The sequence below is a fragment of the Rhopalosiphum padi genome, chromosome 4 (assembly GCF_020882245.1).
Source record: "Rhopalosiphum padi isolate XX-2018 chromosome 4, ASM2088224v1, whole genome shotgun sequence".
NCBI lineage: Eukaryota > Metazoa > Arthropoda > Insecta > Hemiptera > Aphididae > Rhopalosiphum > Rhopalosiphum padi.
Genome location: NC_083600.1, coordinates 24,230,109 through 24,250,347, shown reverse-complemented (window position 1 = coordinate 24,250,347; position 20,239 = coordinate 24,230,109). Strand labels below are relative to the sequence as shown.

At 27.9% G+C, this 20,239-nt stretch overlaps 5 protein-coding genes across 10 annotated transcripts; 3 read left to right on the top strand and 2 right to left on the bottom strand.

The window, feature by feature from the left end:
• The first annotated feature begins 52 nt into the window (after positions 1 to 52).
• On the top strand, positions 53 to 3,568 carry LOC132928460 (SNW domain-containing protein 1-like). The gene is made up of 5 exons (XM_060993138.1): positions 53 to 217; positions 304 to 457; positions 1,708 to 2,058; positions 2,119 to 3,008; positions 3,229 to 3,568. The coding sequence occupies exons 1-5, from the start codon at positions 204 to 206 to the stop codon at positions 3,425 to 3,427; spliced, it is 1,608 nt and encodes a 535-aa protein (XP_060849121.1). The 5' UTR covers positions 53 to 203; the 3' UTR covers positions 3,428 to 3,568.
• Positions 3,569 to 4,724: 1,156 nt separating this feature from the next.
• Positions 4,725 to 7,755, bottom strand: LOC132928461 (protein LTV1 homolog). Of its 3 annotated transcripts, none has more exons than XM_060993139.1 (11): positions 7,605 to 7,755; positions 7,452 to 7,532; positions 6,586 to 6,729; positions 6,377 to 6,511; positions 6,208 to 6,301; positions 6,031 to 6,145; positions 5,773 to 5,962; positions 5,573 to 5,698; positions 5,331 to 5,507; positions 4,976 to 5,188; positions 4,725 to 4,909 (listed from the first exon to the last, which is right to left on the bottom strand). In XM_060993139.1, the coding sequence occupies exons 2-11, from the start codon at positions 7,452 to 7,454 to the stop codon at positions 4,799 to 4,801; spliced, it is 1,308 nt and encodes a 435-aa protein (XP_060849122.1). In that variant the 5' UTR covers positions 7,455 to 7,532; positions 7,605 to 7,755; the 3' UTR covers positions 4,725 to 4,798. The 3 variants fall into 3 exon arrangements, with proteins under 3 accessions (XP_060849122.1, XP_060849125.1, XP_060849124.1); XM_060993142.1 differs by having other exon boundaries at positions 6,589 to 6,729; XM_060993141.1 differs by having other exon boundaries at positions 7,452 to 7,660.
• Positions 7,756 to 9,332: 1,577 nt separating this feature from the next.
• LOC132928411 (transmembrane protein 234 homolog) lies at positions 9,333 to 14,255 on the top strand. Of its 2 annotated transcripts, none has more exons than XM_060993056.1 (5): positions 9,333 to 9,585; positions 13,549 to 13,688; positions 13,768 to 13,834; positions 13,950 to 14,042; positions 14,122 to 14,255. In XM_060993056.1, the coding sequence occupies exons 1-5, from the start codon at positions 9,579 to 9,581 to the stop codon at positions 14,187 to 14,189; spliced, it is 375 nt and encodes a 124-aa protein (XP_060849039.1). In that variant the 5' UTR covers positions 9,333 to 9,578; the 3' UTR covers positions 14,190 to 14,255. The 2 variants fall into 2 exon arrangements, with proteins under 2 accessions (XP_060849039.1, XP_060849037.1); XM_060993054.1 differs by having other exon boundaries at positions 14,104 to 14,238.
• Positions 9,583 to 10,658, top strand: LOC132928408 (NADH dehydrogenase [ubiquinone] 1 alpha subcomplex assembly factor 3). Its single transcript, XM_060993049.1, has one exon. It carries the CDS (start codon positions 9,646 to 9,648, stop codon positions 10,447 to 10,449), a length of 804 nt encoding a protein of 267 aa, XP_060849032.1. The 5' UTR covers positions 9,583 to 9,645; the 3' UTR covers positions 10,450 to 10,658.
• Positions 14,255 to 20,197, bottom strand: LOC132928407 (uncharacterized). Of its 3 annotated transcripts, XM_060993047.1 has the most exons (3): positions 19,654 to 20,039; positions 17,775 to 19,028; positions 14,255 to 14,637 (listed from the first exon to the last, which is right to left on the bottom strand). In XM_060993047.1, exon 2 carries the CDS (start codon positions 19,022 to 19,024, stop codon positions 17,795 to 17,797), a length of 1,230 nt encoding a protein of 409 aa, XP_060849030.1. In that variant the 5' UTR covers positions 19,025 to 19,028; positions 19,654 to 20,039; the 3' UTR covers positions 14,255 to 14,637; positions 17,775 to 17,794. The 3 variants fall into 3 exon arrangements, with proteins under 3 accessions (XP_060849030.1, XP_060849031.1, XP_060849028.1); XM_060993048.1 differs by lacking the exons at positions 14,255 to 14,637; positions 19,654 to 20,039 and adding an exon at positions 20,062 to 20,197 and having other exon boundaries at positions 17,734 to 19,028; XM_060993045.1 differs by lacking the exon at positions 14,255 to 14,637 and having other exon boundaries at positions 17,734 to 19,028.
• Positions 20,198 to 20,239: the final 42 nt, after the last annotated feature.

Below are 20,239 nucleotides of genomic sequence, written 5' to 3'. Positions count from 1 at the left end.
TTATGAAATATACACAATAGTCAAAATCGAATAATATAGATATCAAATGATATCGTTTGCTAAGTTTGCTTTCTTTTTCATATCTGTTGGTTTATCTTAATTCGTGTTCCTGAGACATAATTTTTGTTATTTATCTTCATTTAATTATTTAGTCTTGTTGTATTAAATTTAATTACCTTTTTTTACAAGATTGAAGATAAATAATGTCTCTATTTAGGTAAGCCAAAGTTAGGTTTTAGTTAAAAACCTATTGTAACTTACTATTTTGTGTATATATATATATATTAATTTATAATTCCTTAGTGTGTTACCAGCACCTACACAATTCCTTCAGGATTTGGAGGAAGATGACGAATCCAACGAAACACTTGCAGAGAAAACCAATACATTTGAAGTGTATGCTGTTAAAATCCCACCATACGGTAACAGAAATGGATGGGTACCAAGGACTGTTGAAGTAATGTTTTAAATATTACGTTTTAGTTAAGTAACTAATTACTAGAGCGCAGATTCATATGCACAAAAATGTTAAAATTTGCATGAAAATTAACAAATTTACTGAACCCTTCTATAGATACTTATCTACTTTTGTTCATTTTTTTATTCACTTTCATCATGGTATATGCATTTTATTTCCTCGATTATTGATCTAAGGTCATATTTGGGAAAACCGATTATACATACAAGTATTCCTATTAATTTATTTTGATATTAATTGAAACTATACAAATATTATTACAATAGACAAAAATTTAAATTTCAAAAATGTCTAAAAAAAACAAAAAAAAACATTGAAATAAGCAATAAAAATTGTAAAGTAATCCTTTAAAATAGATAAATGTCGAAATTTGCACTAAAAAAGTTTCATTATTTAAATCGTTATGTCATGAAACAAATTTTGTGCTCACTTATCATATCATACGATCAACCAGAATAACTATGCAAATACATACAAATCTGCGCTCTACTAATTACTTAATTATAGATATTTTTCAAAATCTTGCTCATATATTCATCATAATACCTTATGGGATTTTAGTGTATTTGTAGTAGTCAAGTGTCATACTACAATGTTTTGTGTAATAAGTTGGATTGCAGTCAACATGTTAATATAATAGAATTTTTCATGAGACAATAGCAACAACATCCGCCATAGAACAAACTGTTTCTACTGAATATATACTAAAAATAATATTAATTTTATGAAATATACTTATTATTTGATATAGGTAAAAATACATTGTTAAATTATAGTCAACAATTACATGGAACCTGACAGTGCTGGATTATAATATAGGTAGGGTAGGCACATGCCTAGTGCTAGATAAAAGTGGCCGTCAGAGGGGGCTATTTTTTATAATAGTGGCACTGTGGGAGTTTAACCAGGCCATCGTGGCAAATGTTTAAAATCTTAATACGATGTCTATAAAAAAATGTTTGCCTAAGCTTTTTTTTTGTCAGTCTTAATCTGGAACTGGGCCACCTGGTGGTCAAAATGTAAAACTTGAAAATAAAGTATTTATTATACTCAACTATTGTAAACTATGTTAAGTTATATTTGAGTATACTAATACAGTAATAGTAAATTAATATTACATTATTAAAAACATTCATAAAAATTATAAATTTTATTAAAATATAATTGATAAGATGTTTTTTTATAATACTATTTATGTATGCTTTTGTTAAAATAACTTTTTTTTTTAGGATTTTGGTGATGGGGGTGCTTTTCCAGAAATCCAAGTTGCGCAATATCCATTGAATATGGGAAAAGAAAATAAAGAATCTGTTTCAAATGCTCTTGCATTACAGTTAACTTCTGATGGTAAAGTTAAATATGATGTGCTTGCTCGTCAAGGTCAAAGAAAAGATAAAGTGATTTATTCAAAACTATCTGACATGCTTCCATCGGAGGTGATAAATGAAGATGACCCTTCTTTGCAAAAGCCTGATTCAGATGAAGTTGCAGATATCACAGAAAAAACAAGGGCAGCACTGGAAAAGCTGACTAATTCTAAAGTTTCGGCTGCATTACCAGTACGAGCGGCAGATAAACCTGTAAGTCTTAAGGTTTTTAATTTTTATAAATATACTTATTTTTAAAATATTTATGTTTAGGCTCCTGTACAATGGTTCCGTTATACCCCTACTGAACAAGGAAAAGAATATAATTCAGGTTCAAAACAACGTGTAGTAAGATTAGTGGAGGCTCAGAAAGATCCTATGGAACCCCCAAAATTCAAAATTAATAAAAAAATACCTCGAGGTCCTCCATCACCTCCTGCACCATTAATGCATTCTCCAACCAGAAAGACATCTGTTAAAGAACAGAAAGAATGGAAAATTCCACCATGTATATCCAATTGGAAAAATGCCAAAGGTTATACAATTCCATTAGATAAGAGGTTAGCTGCTGATGGCCGAGGTTTACAACAAAATCATATAAATGAAAAGTTTGCTAAGCTGGCTGAGGCTTTATACATAGCAGATCGTAAAGCCAGAGAAGCTGTTGAAATGAGAGCTCAGTTGGAAAAGAAAATGGCACAAAAAGAAAAGGAAAAGAAAGAGGAACATCTTAGAGCAATGGCTCAAAAAGCCAGGGAAGAAAGGGCAGGTATTAGGCTTCCTGGATCCGCTAAGAATGATGAATCACGTGAACGTGATCAATTACGTTTGGAACGTCAAAAAGATAGAGCTCGTGATCGTAATCTTGCTAGAAATGCTGACAGCCGTAAAAACAAAGTGTTGCGAGATCGAGATATAAGTGAACAAATTGCTCTTGGACTCCCAGCAATCACTAGAAAAACTGGAGATACTCAGTATGATCAACGTTTGCTCAATACAACAGCAGGTATGGATACTGGATTTGGTGATGATGAAGAATACAATGTGTATGATAAACCTTGGCGTGGAAATAGCTCATTGGCTCAACATATTTATCGTCCATCTGCTAATATTGATAAAGACGTGTATGGTGATGATTTAGAGAAAATTGCTAAGACAAATAGGTAAGTTTGGAATTATAATTAATAATTATTAATTTATATTATTATTAAATGTATCTTAAATTTAAAAGACAGCAAAACTAAGTAATTCAAAGCTGTTGGACATACTCTGTTTTCATAGAACAATAATTTTATTTGTTAGAAATACAATTTAACTTGCAATTATGTATTATCATCTTTTAAAAAAAATTTTTAAATAATTTTGATTTTTGTTTTTATTTAGATTTGTCCCTAACAAAGAATTTAGTGGAACAGATCGTGATCCTAAAGCTAGTGGTCGATCTGGCCCTGTTCAATTTGAAAAACATCAACAAGAAGAAGATCCATTTGGTTTGGATCAGTTCTTAACTCAAGCCAAGCATGCATCTAAAAGGTCTCAACCACAACAACAAGACCGTGATAAACGTCGTAGAAAAGATTGATTTCTTTTTTTTCTATTTCGTTTCAAACTTTTTTTTGTATTCATTGCGTTAAAAATGTATTTTTTTTATCTTAAAAACTAACTTATACACAAAAGTGCAGTACCTATCATGAAATTAATTAAAAATATCTTATTTCCATAACATTGTTGAATTCTGTAATATAAACATCTTTTAAGTAAAACAAGTTTTAATTTCCATATTCCACAGATCGTGGATACACGTGTTTTATAGATAAACATATATGGTCATAAACTTTATTCAATTTTAAATCATACTAAATAGTAAACACAGCTAAAACTGGGTCGTTCTTGTTTATATATTTTTCATCCTTTTCTACAGTATTTAATAGAATTTTTATCGCATAGTTTAAACCACTTTTGTAATGTTAGACACTGATAAACACTGCATTAACAAAGCTAATTATATATATATATATATTAAGTGTCCTAATCATAATGAGAATCATTATGGTTTCTTTAACTTTCAATTTAAAATCAATTTACTCTCATTTATGATTATTAGTTAAATTAAAATTGGTTATAAGTTTATAACACTTATAAATATAAATACATTTATAACTTACCATACAATAAAATTTAATGTAAAGGTATTAAGTTTTTAGAATAATAATTGCAAGTTAATTCATATAAAAAATACAGTAGAACTCCGATTATCCGGACTAATTAATGTCAAAGGTGGTCCGTATAAGCAAATATCCGGATGATTGATATATGACATATCAAAAATTATATAATTATATAATTGTATGAATATATTGTATGTGTGTATTTATTATTAATATGCATGTACTATAAATTGAAATTTGTAACAATAAACAAATAATTTTATAATAATATTTAACTGAAAAAGAATAAGCTATAAATACAATAACATATTTTAAAAGAAATTTTTAAGCCATTAAATCTTTTCTCTCGTCCAGTTAATTGGACGTTCGGTTGATAGGCGTTCGGATAATCGGAGTTCTACTGTACTTAAATTTGGTTAGTATTCAATTAATTATGAAAATCTTAATAATTGGAAAAACAATAGTTGTTAAAATAATAAAAAATATTATTATTATAATATTATTTAATATGATAATAGTTTATTATTACATTAAATATTATATTATGTTATGATATGTTGTTTCAAATTTTCATACAAAAAAAGAATGGATTGTCATTGACTAAAACTTCTTTCCAAATCATACAATTATTTAAAATAACATAATACAGGATATAAGTTGTGGTAATTATTATGAACTATTGAAAAGTTTTTCAATAAATTTATATCCCAATAATAAAGAATTTACAACTTTTTATTTTATACAAACATTAACAAATATGATACTTCTCAGAATACTTAAATTACTTATATTACACGTACAGTTTTGTTAACATTTTTGTTGATTAATTCTTTTTCCATTTTTTTCTTTTGTTCTTTAAATGCCAAAGTGTTTGCCTTTCGTTCTACTCTTCTTTCCTAAAAAAAAAAAATGAGTTTAACTACACACACTTAAAGTAAGTTAAATTTAATAAAGAATCATACATGTCTGAATTCTTTTAGTGCCTTTTTCCTCTTCAGTTTTTCTTCGGGTGTCTCATCTTTTGGTCTTATTGATAAAACAGAAAGAGCTGATATCACTGATCTAGAACCAGATTTTGGTGCATCTTTATTGTCCAAGGATTTCAATGCTTGAGCTGTAAGTCTTTGTTGTAATATTGGAACACCGGTTTTAGGATTTATTCGAATTTTCTGAATCTAAATTATAAATTTGTTTTCATTAAAATCATATTATATTAATTATTATAAATATACTTTTTATCTAATAGTTTAATTCTTGAAGAGCAATAAGTTTTAATACTCATAATAAAATTTGATATTAAATATGTTTTGAACTAACTGGTGGGTCTTTGATAAGAGCAGGACGATTGTAAATATTAGAATACGTAGAAATGATGCTTTCACAATCCCATTTTTTTACATCTTGGTCTTCAACTGGTACTTTGTAAGTAGGTTCTTCTTGATCAGAATCGCTATCAAAAATCAAAGCAGCTGTTCTGTCAGTAGGGATTTCATCCTAAAATATAAAAGAATTTAAAAATTATAATTTCTTATAACAAAAATCATTATTTAATATTTTACCCTTTTCATATTTAATTCAAATTCTTCAGCGGCTTTTTTTAACAAATCAGATTCCATTGTCAATGTACCTTCGATTTCTTCAGTTTCTAAAGCTCCAATTTCTGCATCATCATAAGCAGCAAACATCTAATGAAATACCATTAGTTTTTAAGTTTATTTAATTTTTTTAATTGTCTATTAAAAAGTAAAACTATTAATACTTGTTCAAATTGATCATCTATTAATTTTAAATTTTCATTTCGTCTTATAATAGAACTGGACATAGAGTAATCGGTAAAACGTGATTTGGTATCATCATTGTTTAAGCTACCAACATCATCATATGCCTCACTATCATACTGATCACTTTCTTCGTTTATGTCTTCTAGTTCATCCATATCGTCATCTGATCTGAAGCCAAATAATAACCAAAGAATATATAACGTGTAAAATTAAAATACAGCAACAAGATAACTTACCCAGGTTGATTAGCCATCAACACAAAATCATCTTCCAATTCATTATCTGGATCTTCAAAATTAAAATCATCATCCAATCCAGCAACTATATCTGGGTCCAAATCCAGACGTAAACCTACATAATATAATTTATTATATTATTAACTTGTTAAACTTCTACTGTTTATTGAATGTTACCTGATTGAGGAGCAGCTTTATTCAACAAGCCTACTTTTTCCTCGACTTCAGATTCAAATATTGAAGAGGGTAACATAACTTTAGGTTTTTCTTTCTTTATTAAACAAAAATTAATTAATTTTGTATTTGTTTTTTAATATAGAATAAAGTATTAAAAAAATGTCTATACCTTTTCATTATTATGATTGGCAGGGGCGGCCAATAATATAAAATCATTGGATCGGCATTCTTTGAGATGTTGTAAATAATCATAATCATCATCAAAATATATCCCGTATTTAGCTTCTTCATCTTTATTTTTTTTCTAAAACATATTTTATTTTATAAAGCTTAATAAATTATATTTTAATATATTATTATATTTATAAAACAAATTACTACTTTTGATTGAGTTGGCTGTTGAGGTACCAAAACATGTTGTGGTGCTGTTTCATCAGTAATAAGTGGATCATGCTGACTTCTGTGTACTACATGGAAAGTAACAGAATTTTTCTTTTCAATAAATTTTCTTTTGGATTTTGGCTATAAAAATCAAATATTTACAATTAAAATAATAAATTATATTGTAAGGATTTTAAAATAATTTACTAAATAAAAGACTTAAATTATCTAGTTATTTGTAACTTAAAATTAACATTTAACCTCAAAAATATTTATAACTAAAACTATACTAAAAACTACAACTAAATATAAAAATAATTTATTAAAGATATACTATAATTTTGTGAAATACTAAAATAGGTTGTTAATTACATACTTCATTTTTACATTTTAACACAATTAACAGTATTGTTTCTAATTTATTAAGTACAATACAAATAAGCAATGCTATATTTAATAATACATATTGAAATTGTCGTACCTGTCTAAAGGTCCATGTTTTAAAAAAATCTAAGATTAATAATAATAACTAATAAGTATAGTCTTTAATTTATAAAAAAAAAGAAGTTTTTTGATGATATTGTGATTAATACTAACTATTATGATTGGTTAAACAAGAATCAATAATAAATCAATTTCTTTAAGATGAAGTATAAAAATACTTATAATTTAATATACTATACTAGTATACACATATTATATAATTTTAATAAATATAATTAGTCTAAACCATATACACTATAAACTGCACAGGTACTAACTATTGCTAATAGTAGGTACTTCTACTACTATTAATATTTACTATGGTAAAAATAATTATTATAATAGCTGGATATCAATATTCGAAATTAAAATCAACTTACCATTTTGATCTTTTAGTTCCTACTTTCGCAGTAGTTTTAAAGATGCTGAAATGTCTGGTATATTGGTGTACTTACGGTCACCTAACACAAGTCAAATAAGACAATTCAATATTCACAAATTATCTGTGAAAAAAACTCAAATTTTAAACTCACGTGCCACAGGTCACGATGTAGTGCATGTAAAGACGTAGTCGGCAGTCGTAGAGTGTGTTGTGTATATTATTATTGCGTATAGACTCGTGATTGATAAAGAAATATTCTTTTTAATTTACTATGATTATTATCAACAACCCTGAGTGATAAGCGCTTGTTCGATAAATGATAAAAACTCGTAGTCACCAATGGTGAACGGTCACATAGATCCCTCGACAGCTAATCCCGTTGGCTAACTGACGCAAGAGGATCCAATTGACGCGAGATTAAAATGACACATGAGGATCTAATTGATGGGGGATTAAAAAAAATCATAAAGATTTTACAAATTAATTAATTTTTAATTATCAATGTATTTAAATGCTTTTACGTTATTATATCGTTGTAACACTATTTTTTTTTTGTAGTATAACAGTTGACATCTAACATAATCCATATAATTTTTGTTTAATAGATAATTAAAAAATATTTTCTATTTTAACCTAATGTTTTAATAATATACGCATAAATTATTTCATAAATAAAACTTTCATAATGTAAGGTTTCGTTTATACATCTAATAAAAAATTAAAATGTAGTAACTGAAGTTACTAGGTTACTTAGATTTTCACTTCTCAGTTAAAATAGCCATAACTCATGTCTGGTCAGTGGTCACCATCTTATGTTTTTTTTTATATTAATCAGAATAGTATATAACTAACTAAGTATAACTATATAACCATAGCTACTATTATATTATTATTATTGCTTAAAAGTTGTAACTTTATTCATATTCTCACTCCCAGTCTCAAAGGTTAGTCGTAAGTCCAGTGGCGCCGATCTATATTTCATATTATGGGGAAAAATGCTGTCGTTAGACCCACCTGCTAAAAAAATGTTTAGTTAGTTACGTTCGAATGGTACTATATACTATAAATTCATCAATATTTTATATTTTGCAAAAACTGTTTTATTGTAATTACTAGATTAAATATTACTTACATAGTTACCTCTATTTTTAAGTTTTTTAAAACCATTTTCAGGATTATTATGTGGATGTAGTTAGATAAAAATTTTCAAAAAAATAATGTGCTTAATTATTCGCAATAAAGGTTATTTCTCATTTGAAAAAATAAGTCTTTACCGTTACATGACATAGCTTAAACAATGTACAACTTCTGTGTATTTGAATTTAAAAATATGACCTTAAGGCAAAGTTAACTCTAAAATTTGAAAGTCTAACATAAATTTAACATTAAAGGAATAAGTGGCCATACAATGCTTGTAAATAAGTATAGTCGCCCTTGTATACTATAGGTTTTAATGTACTTACCTATTATAATAAATAGGTATTTGAGCAAGTCCTTTTAAAAATTATATATAAATTCTACATTAACATCATCGATAATTCATATATCGTGTATATTAGAATATAATGAAACGTTACTACTTATTTAAAACATCGAATCTATTATCATAATTAATGGAATTAGAAATTTTACTAACGCCATGTAACTTACTTATATTTCATAATATTTTTAAAGTTTAAATTGTTATTTAAGTATTTTTTTAGATAAATTATTAAAATTACCGCCGTAAATGACGTGGTAGATTATAGTTAATATGGAATCTAAAATGTTCAAAGGGATCCAGTTGACGTACGTGGATCAACTTGTAGCGGGATCTAGGTGGTAAGTAACCGTAACCAATCTCGATTCGGTTAACACTGGTTAGTACCGGTGGTTTGGAGATAAGCACTACGTAGCGGTGAGTGGTGTCTGATAAGGAGAAAAATCATAATTTAAAATTCGCAAAAAATACCTTTTTTGAATTTTAAATCTTAACGGCACGCAACTAATAAGAAATAAGAACTGACTATCAGAGAGACAGTCTTCGCTGGAGAGACACAGAAAAGAATAAAAGACTGTACGGAGCTGCCGTCGCCACTGTTACCCCACACGACTGCGGGGCCGTGAACAGTCTCGTTACCGAACGATGGAAGGTACGGTCATCATTACTTGTCTATAGTTTTTAGCGTTATTTTATTTCCTATCGTTCCGCTATGTCGTTGAGAAACGTCGCCCGAAAGCTGCTGTGGTCGCGCTCACGGATACTCGGCGCCGGTCACGTCCCGACGCCGCAACAGCAGTCCCGCCGATCCGTCGGTGCGTACGAGAACGACGGTAAAACGTACGTGTCCATGTTGAACAACAACAACATCCGGGAAGGCATCATGATTTCCGGTTACAGCCAGTACGGTTTCCGGTTGAACAACGGGTTCGTGGTGCTCGGCCCGGTCGTGTGCTTCGCCAACTCGATAATGGCCTGGCGCGTGGAAGACGACCGGGACGTGAACGTCGACTCGCTGTCGATGCTGTTCCACCTGGAACCCGCGCCCGCCGTCATCGTGCTGGGCCTGGGCGACGGTCCGCAGCGGAACCGCCGCGACGACAACCACCGGAAGTTGCAGCTGAACCGGCAGCACATCGACAAGGTGGTGTGGGCCGCGGCCCGTCAGTACGGGTGCACCGTCGAGATACTGCCGGTGGACGCGGCGTTGGCCACGTACAACTTTATCATCAGCGAGGGACGGCACGCGGTCGGCGCTTTCATACCGCCGCGGTTCATACCGGCGATGGACGACGACGCGATCACGGCCAACGCGCGTCACGTCCACCTGTACGGAGACAGCGTGCCGGTCACCGACGTGTGGCAGGACGCGGAGGAGCGCAGTGAGATGATAAACACCAATTACCGGGAGTTCGGCGAGGTGGTTGGCGCGCAGAAGGCGGCCGAGCACGAGAGGCGGGCGAAATTGGCCGGAGACCGGAAGCAGGGCGAGGGAGCCGAGAAAAAGATCCGGTGATCTGCGACGAACGCGCGTCTAATACCCCCGTGCCGCCTTTGTTGTAGTTATCTAACCGTTGTTATAATTGCCCCCGTTTACTGTCGAGACCGGAATCTGCTGTTATTCCCGACTACGGAATTATTGTTGCTGTAAAAAATATACGTATAATTTATTTGTTTGCCCTTCTGCAACTATATGTATATATAGATCGGTAAATTTTAAAACGATACGTTGTTTTTTTTTCCATTTCTCGAAGTCAAATACCCGTGTACCATCTACACAGTACACATACTATCTACCTACCTGTCTGTGAACTCTATACTTTAAAGTGGTGAGATCATTAATACCATCACAATGTAGGTGCATTTGGTATTCAAATGTGAAGACTGTCATTAAGAGTGTGTAGACACTGCCTAAAGACACTATAGGGTAGTATAGTTCTTAACACGTTGACCGCCATACGGCCGCCGGCGGCCACAAAAATATTGTTACAAATTAAGAATTTTAGGCCGCCGGCTGCCGTAACATTTTATTCCTGCGAGGCCATGCGGCCGCCGGCTGCCGCATTTCTCATATTCTTTTACATAGAGATAAAAATGTTGGCGCTGTAGTAATGATTTTTATAATTATTTTGTGACGTAGAGCTAAAAATTCTGCTTCGATTGATATATTTTTAATCTTTTTACAATATTTTTTCATCGTTATATTGTGGTTCAAATAAGTACCTATAGAAATTATTATTATTTTAATTTCTTATCATATTTTAAATTAGAAAATGACTAAAGAAGACAAGTTTTCATTTACTCACTTTATTTTATTCAATAACAATGTCATGGTATTATTTAAATAAAAAAATCTTGTTAAAATAAGTAAATACATTTTTTAAATGAATAAATAAAATAAAACAAACATCAAATTCACTAAACGAACTTAAATCAGACTCAGACTCTTCCAATAACCCTCTAACAACATTTTCATCACCAATCTTGAACCTTTTTGCCCGTGAATTCATTTTTAAAAGATAAAATTCAAAAATTGTCACAATAAATAAGTTAGACCGCCGGCGGCTGTATGGCGTCTGATAGTGAATCGTATTATCGAGGTGCCGAATTGCCGCCGGCGGCCGTACAATTATTGTTGAAAATTAATAATCTATGTATAAAAATAAATATTTTGGTGTTTAGTTCGTATTTTTAGACCTATTTGTTCAAGAGATAACACATCGAACGTTTTCGTAATTCCCATAAAATAGGCCGATGGCGTTGTAATAATAAACAACAGTACGGCCGCCGGCGGCTGTATGGCGGTCAACGTGTTAAGTAATAATACGTCTTAATTTTATGGAAGCTTTTAAATGTATATCCAAGTTAGAACTTTTGTTCCAACAAATATTCTGAAGGGCTAATGTTATTTTTATTCTGCGCTATTATTTATTGCCTATCAAACGTACACATCAACCAACTACACATATTCCCCGACGGCTGACATATTACATAAAATAAAATAATATTATAATAGATAGAAGCGCCATTGCTCTACATGCAAGTAATAAACAAATAATAGTTACAAATGTAGTCAAACTCCTATTATGATAATAGTCGATGCAAATTGCCATTCAAATTATAAACTATAATTTAGTGTAGGTATCATACTATCATAATATTATGTACCTAACTTAATTTTTGTCATCGCGCTAAGGTACTTAATGCGCATTCAGCTTTCGTTGTAGTTTGAAAATATACTTTTCAAAAAAAAAAAAGTCACCTTATAGTAGGTAGGTACTAGGTAGACGGGTAGTGAATATTTTCCGACTTTAGGTGCTAAAATTACGTAATTAATTTGACATAATTTTCACATGATAGAATACCAAATACTTATACTCTTATTATAATAAGCTCGTACCTACTTTTTTTGAGCTGATTAGGAAGTTTTTATGGTAATTTGTTTTATTGAAATGTTTTGAATTAAGATTATTAATATTTTCGCGATTCATGTTCACTATCCATCTTATAACTTGCCATGTTGCAATTATAATAGACTCGTAGTCCGTAGAGGTAGACTAGATGACCAATTTGTCAGATGCACGCGTTTGGTTCCAAACCTCCCGGTGTATTAGAAATACGATTTTAACTTTGTTGGATTATTTTTCGTTTTTGTGGATCACTATTTCTTAAATGTGAAACTTCATATATTTTTTATGAAAGATTAACTTCAAATTATCATTGTCCATATATAATAATAAATTATCGAAATATTTCAATATTTTTTTAGTTCCTAAAAATATAAAAAATACATAGGCACCTATATTAAATTTTTTTATACGTATTTAAAATTTAAATTTCAAAGAAATCGAATAGTTAAACAAAAAAATAATAATTTTAGTAATTTTGTTACTACTAATTTTTTGCCACTTATTATTTTGTTTTTTTACGTTAATTGGTTTCCATTTTGTTTTTAAAAAATAAACTTAACTATTCAAACTTCACATTTAGTAAAATTAATAATTATAAATAGGCAATAATTACAATCACAAAAAACCTGCAATGATTAGCTGTTATTCAGTAAAATAATACACAAACGAAAAACCCATATTAAATATTAAATTATTTGGAGCAATACGAGATTTTTTTTTAAAAATTCTAACTTTTAATAAAAAATGTTTACTTTTTTTAAATTTAATAATAATAATTTGCATAATTTCTTTTTAAATTGTATGTTGATTTATAGGATAGTATTAAATAGCTTAAACCTGCTGTATTACTAATAGAACAATTTTCAATTTACCTAAATTTATTATAATACATTCATATAGGCCGACTAACTATTCTGCTAATTGTTTTTCGTATTATAAATAACAATGATTTATAATCATTGAATTCAAATTTAACATACCCATTACAGTTTTCTACTTAGAGGATAGAGGAGGTATACTAGATACACAACATAGAACATAATATTATATTCCATGTACTTAGTGTATGACAAAGCGACTACGGATTTTTTTTTAAAAGCCCCCGATATTTCAAAAATTTAGGTACACTGGTACACACTTAATATAGTTAACTAAAGGACTGTGAGATGGTACAACTGGCCCTAAAACAATACAATTTGTTATAGACTCAATACTTCAATTACTTATTGTTGGCGTTTTATGGGGCAGCACAAATCCATTTCTGAAAGCTGCTACCAGTAAAATAAAAAGAAATAAGACATTTAGTATAATTTCAGAGGTTACTAATCATGTAACCAATTGGCATGTGAGTATTATATATATAATACACTATGATTTATGATTATAATAAAAATCTGTCTAAATTAAATCATGTTCTATTTTAGTATTTGATACCATTTATTATCAACCAATGTGGTTCCTTGTTGTTCTATTTCACTTTAAAATATTCAGGTAAAAAGAAAAAGAACATTTACTTTTTAACATGCCAAATTTAAATTATTAATAATTAGTAGGTAATTAGTATTATGTGCACCTCGAAAATAAGATGATTAATAACTTCTTTTAGACATATCTTTGGCTGTTCCTATTGCAAATGGAGTTTCATTTGTGAGTACATCAATAGTAGGCACCTTGATTGGAGAAGAAAAACCAAAATTTAGTAAGTTCGTTAATTTAAATTTTAACATTATTCGAGTTTCATTGTTTTTTTTTTATATTAGTTAATATTTTATTTTCAGGAACAATGGTTGGAATACTATTTTTATTATTTGGTATTTTTTGTTTAATTATAGATAAGAAAACATGAACAATTATTTATAATTTAATCTTTTTTTTAAAAAACATGTTTACAATTAAGTCTATTTAAACAAATAAAATATAACAAATTTGTATTTTTTTAAATAAATAAAAAAAACAACAAATACATGTGACTAGGTGTATAACATTGAATATAGGAGTATATGCTATACCTATAAAGTATATTATAATATGTGTAAGCTTTAACAAAATAAAATAACTTAAATAAATAAATGATAAAATAAACAAAAAGCATTTAAATAGTTATAACATCAGTCTAGATAATTTGACTAATTATAAATAAATAAAAATAAAATAAATACATTTATTGGTACTAGTCTTTTTTGGTATTGATTAATAACTACTTGGTCATGAATAATTTTTTTAATTTATTCATATATTTTGAATTTATCAACTGTTATTGCTTCATTTTTACATAAAGACCAAAAAGATAAAATCTGCAAATAACAAGCATACCTAAAATGTATTTGATTTTAATTTTATATTATTGTTATATTACTTTGGTGAATAAGTATAACTTAAAAATAAAGAAATCTTCACTATATTAAACAAAATCTTGCTATTAAAAATTATAGGAAAATAAATAATATTTTGAACAATTTAATTACAAGGCAACAAATATTAATAAGTGATGAAAATTTCTGCCGTATTTAAAATGATGTATCGTATGTTACTCATTTACAAGGTTATTATTAGGGTTAGGATGTTTATGCACTAAAAAATGTACAAATATGTAGGCTCTTATGCACTAAAAACAGTTTTTGCATTACAAAAATAAAGAAATGTGTACAAAAAAAAATGCAATAAATACATAGACAAATTTAATTATTAATTGAATATAAACAAATTAGGTCAGTACTATTTTTATGTGCTCGTTATTTTAACTATTGTAGTCTGTTATACATTTTTGAATTTTTTTTATTTACTACCTATATGAGTATAAAAAAAATATGTTCTAAAAAGAGTTGCATTAAATAATTATTGTTTGTTATAAATGTTCTATTGTAAATCTTTGTCTATTTGGCGCTAATACCTATATATTTAAGTAGGTACTTTTACTCTGTATAATCATATTCAATTTTCAACAATATATAAGTGATAATATGTAAAATACAGATAATCAAACTTATTTCAGATTCGGTTGATAAAATATAAAATTACAGTATTTTTCAATATTTTGCATTGAAAACCGTCAAATATGCGCTTAAAAACAGAAAAACATTTATAAATAAAAAATGGTAAAACATGCCATTATATGCAAAATAAATAAAATTTTGGTATTATGAATATGGATATTATGAAACATATTTCTATACAAGAATGGAAGCTATTAGAAAACCTAAAAAAAATTAGGCAAAATCAAAAACATCCTAACCCTAGTTATTATTATTTTGTGTATATGTGTGTATGTGATAGTTTATATCATAGTAATAATTATTATTGGCAGGAACATAAATTTTTTAAGTTTATCTTTAGCAAATTAATGTGATATAGATATACAATAAAATTCAATCAATTATGTACAATGGGCAATTTTGTTTTTAACTTAAATAGGTGGAAGATAAAGAGTAGAAACTTTATTGAATTACACTTGTGAAAACAAATGACTGTTTTTATAATATGTATTTACATTTTTTCTGTTACCCTAGTAGCATTAAAATTTAACACAGAACAGCTATAAATATATGTTTGTTATTATTTTTATATACAATTTTTATTATTGAGTCAGTATTTTATCATTAATGAAATTAAAAAATGTGTTTCAAATGGTAGTACTTAGTTTTTTAGGTACACAAGGTTTAACAATTATTATTAGAAAAACAGTTTAATAAAGATAAATGTCTACATTTTAAATTGTTGAGATTATTTTAATAACCACTAAGGATAATAAAATAGTTTCTAAATGTAGAATAAACAATTCAACTATAAATTAATACGCTCTATTCCATACAAAATACAAATCGCTCAATATTTAAATAAAACTACTAAACATCAAAATGTTACTGAATTTTTGTTTTTTGATAATTTCTACTTATTTTAACAAAACTCAAATAACATACATTTATAAGACAAAACAAATAAATACATTAGGAACATAATTTTATAACAAAGTTTTATTAATGTTTTACTAATATATTATATTAGTAGAAAATTAATACAACTCAAATTATATAGTGATATCTTTCACCTAAAAGTTATGATGTAATATTATTTTTCTATGAGATAAAATTATCAAAATAATTGAGTTTAAATTGAACTTATGTTTATAAAATAATATGTTTTTTAAGTTAAAAAAACTAAATTATTTTCTTGAATTAAAAATTATTGTGTATCATTTGACTATAAGTGAAACATTTTGATCGTTATTCATAAATGTATTCAAATAACTGTTTTGTTTTCAATATTTGTAAATCTAAATATTTATGGTTTTGAGTTACCCACTTATTAAATGCTAATTAAATAATATGATAACTAAAATTTGAGCACTAAAAGTAATGTTACCCATAAGCTTTAATAAAACATTATATTAAAAAAATTCTATAGCTAGTTGCATAACTTTTAGTATTACAATAATATATCATTTATTTAACTTATATAAAACCTAACAGCAAGTTGTAACAAAGAATGGTTATATTCCTTAAATATCATTTAATTTAATTTAGTTATTCATAAAATGGGTTACCATATGCATTGTTTTCCCATAGTTATCATATAAAAACATTCTAAACATCAAGTGACTCAATATCTTAAGTAATTAAAATGTACAAAAGTTTCAGTTAAAATATTTTTAATTTTATAAAAATTATACCCTACTACAACCAAATATGTGTGAGCCTTTTGTAATTCAATTTTTAATGCAGGTGTGCTTACAAAGTTACAAAAATATTTAATAATAATATTGAAACTGAGTACTATTATCAGAATATAATTTAGTTATTTAGACATGCCAAGTACTTTAGTTTACAACTAATTTGATGTAAATATTCATGTAGATACTAAATAATATAAATACTTTTTGATCCATGAACATAACAAAAAAAAACGTATAATTGATTTACTTAATAAACTACTTTATCGTTATTATTATTAAAGACACTTGGATAATGGATATACTGATTGAATGTTTAATAGATATACATGACTATCTTAGAGTAAAATGTTATAAATCAATTCTGAGAAACACCAATTTTATTAACACACATATTTGAATATTTTTTTAAACCTGTTATCATGTCTTTCATATTAAAAATTAGGAATTGTTTTTTCATTTTCACAGAATTCCTAACTCGACTTTTTAGAAGTAAAATGCTGACTTTAAATACAAAATTAAAACTAAACATTCAACTACATATTTAACTTCCCTAATTCTAAAATAAAATGTTTAGCTTTCATTTAACGCGTTATATTATGTATAATATATATAATTATATTTATGCCTTTAGGACTTACGACACAAAGGCGTTACACTGTTTTTATATATTTTTTAAGTATTATAACTACCTATATATTTTAAATGAAAACTTTATAGTATGTTTTAACTTTGGTATTAGATTTTTATTGACATGTTACTTACCACTAAATAATTATTTAAATTTATAAACTGTTAGACATTTCTTCTTTTTTGATTATTATTGGGTTCACTTTTCCTTTACATTCTTCTGAATGAGAAACTTTTTCTTCGTTATTTATCATTTTTGAACATTTATCACATTTGTACACACCAATAACTTTATGTCTTTTTGCCATATGACTTCTTAGTTTTAATTGAAAAACAAATTTCATATTACAATAACCACATTCTAGCTTATCCATTATATGCTTATCTTCGACATGAGCTAATGCTTTTTTAGTATTTTTAAATTCTATATTGCATAGAAGACAAGTTACTTGACCTTTGTCTGAAGTACCAATGTAAGATTTCATTCTATTCATCAAGCTGTCTTTTTTCAAATCTGGTAATAGTGTTAAATCAACAGTGTCTGATATGGGCTCACAGTTTTCTATTTGCCTATTTTCATTAACATGATGTTTTTTCACTATCTGTTTTTTTACACCCAATTTTGTTGATTTTTTATCTTTGTTTTCGTCCTTTTTATTAATTGTTTCATTATTGTGTTCAGTATTCAAATGACATAAAAGAGCAATATTATGACGAAATACTTCACCACACACTGTACATGGATATTCGGGTTCAATTTCATCAACTAATATTTGACTAAGAGATGGTAAAATAGTTTTATTGGTTTCAGTAGTAGGTTTGGTAACAGTCTTGAATATTATTGGTATTAATTCTGGTATCGATGGACGATTTAGGGGAATAGGTTTAGGAACAGGTTTGAGAACTGGTAAAGGAACTGAAGGAACAATAACATTATTATTCTTTGGAGGCCTGCCACGTTTCTTTTTTACTAAGCATTCAGATTTTGGGTTTTCAACATTTTTTCTTTTAGTAAATGTATTATTTGATATATTGGTACAACCTCCTATTCTTCCTTTAAACTTTCTGATGTGATTGAGTAAATCATTGTTAGTAGAAAATACTCTAGAGCAGGGTTTACAGGTTAAACCTGAAGGATTCAATGAAGTAGAAGCATTTTCTACATGATTATCTAATTCAACAATTTCCACATCCGAATTATCGTTTACATTATCATCTAATTCAACAACTTCCACGTCTGAATTATCTTCTATATCATCATTTAATTTAACAACTTCCACATCAGAATCAGAATCATCTGATATTTCAATTGTTTGATTATCGTAATTCGGTTCATCGATAACTAATGTACCATCTGAACTATCTTCACTATTCAGCTCAGCCATATTTCTAAACAATTATAAAATAATATAAAATCTGAGAAATTAGTGTATAAATTGTTTAGGTACACTGTTAAGAAAAAAATGAATATTTCTATGAAATATTAAGATAACTAACACACTTATGAATAAAGGCCTAGTTTTATAAAAATTAATTAAATTAATAATTCTAATCATACATGCTGACATGCATTAGTTATATTGATTAGATAAATAATAATCCTATTTATAACAAAAAAAAACATAATTATTTTTATAATTAGAAATTTGCAAAAAAATATATATATATTTTAATGCAGAAATAATATATCGATTAAAAATGTGTACACTTAGCACTTAATACGATGTTCTTAAGTTAATAAATTTAAAGATAAGAAAAAATGTTAATGTTTACACAACTATAATGAGATATATCAACAAAATACAAAGTTAGATGTAATTAATATTCTTATTTCTGTAACTTTCCATATATATTTTTTTATATTACGTTTCAGCACTGAGAGGTATACTTTAATATTTAATTCATAATTTTAAACTTTATAACTATTATTAAATTAAATGCCTTTATTATATTATTTTTATATGCCGTGCGTTTTATCCGGTATTTAAATTCTAGAGATTAGCCAAATACTCACTCGTTTTTGGTTTAATATTTTATTAGGTACACTATTGCCGTCGATTCATTCAGATTGCATTAAAATAAGCATAGGTTGTCTAATAAAACTAAAAAATTTAAAAGCAGTTAAATGGCTCAAGATGATTTCCGAGGGGCCAACAAGTGTGGCGTCAGGCACCAGCCAACAACTAAACAAATAAGTACTCAATTGTTTCGAATCGACGCGGAAGGTATAAATAACTTATTGCACGCATAATAAAATAGTAATAATAAATTAATAAATATTAAATACTAAGTAGTAGGTATTAGGTACTATAGAAGTATTAAAATGTCTAAGTATAAAAAAAATTATTTGTAGTTAGTACCAAGAAATTTACAAAGTCGAACATACTAAGTCTAAATCTAAAAATGATACCAAACAAAATACCTATTTTACAATGTTGTTCAGTTGTGGATCAATTGTAGTTTAAGTTTGGCAACATTGTTACGCATTCGTTTTTGAGGAAATTTCGTTTTGTGCCGAGAATAAAATCCGAAATATTTCCTAAAATAGTTTTTCTCACCAATTGAAATTGTTCGAGTATGTTACAATTTTCGAAGTGAAT

Coding starts and splice junctions, on each gene's coding strand:
- LOC132928461 (XM_060993139.1), bottom strand. Junction 6,302..6,376: donor CCAATCATAATAATGAAAAG/GTATAGACATTT, acceptor TGTTTAATAAAG/AAAGAAAAACCTAAAGTTAT. Junction 5,508..5,572: donor TTGAATTAAATATGAAAAGG/GTAAAATATTAA, acceptor TTTATATTTTAG/GATGAAATCCCTACTGACAG.
- LOC132928408 (XM_060993049.1), top strand. CDS start 9,646: ATGTCGTTGAGAAACGTCGCCCGAAAGCTGCTGTGGTCGCGCTCACGG.
- LOC132928407 (XM_060993048.1), bottom strand. CDS start 19,024: ATGGCTGAGCTGAATAGTGAAGATAGTTCAGATGGTACATTAGTTATC.
- LOC132928411 (XM_060993054.1), top strand. Junction 13,835..13,949: donor TTTCACTTTAAAATATTCAG/GTAAAAAGAAAA, acceptor AACTTCTTTTAG/ACATATCTTTGGCTGTTCCT. Junction 14,043..14,103: donor AGAAGAAAAACCAAAATTTA/GTAAGTTCGTTA, acceptor TTTTTATATTAG/TTAATATTTTATTTTCAGGA.
- LOC132928460 (XM_060993138.1), top strand. Junction 458..1,707: donor GGGTACCAAGGACTGTTGAA/GTAATGTTTTAA, acceptor TTTTTTTTTTAG/GATTTTGGTGATGGGGGTGC. Junction 3,009..3,228: donor AAAATTGCTAAGACAAATAG/GTAAGTTTGGAA, acceptor GTTTTTATTTAG/ATTTGTCCCTAACAAAGAAT.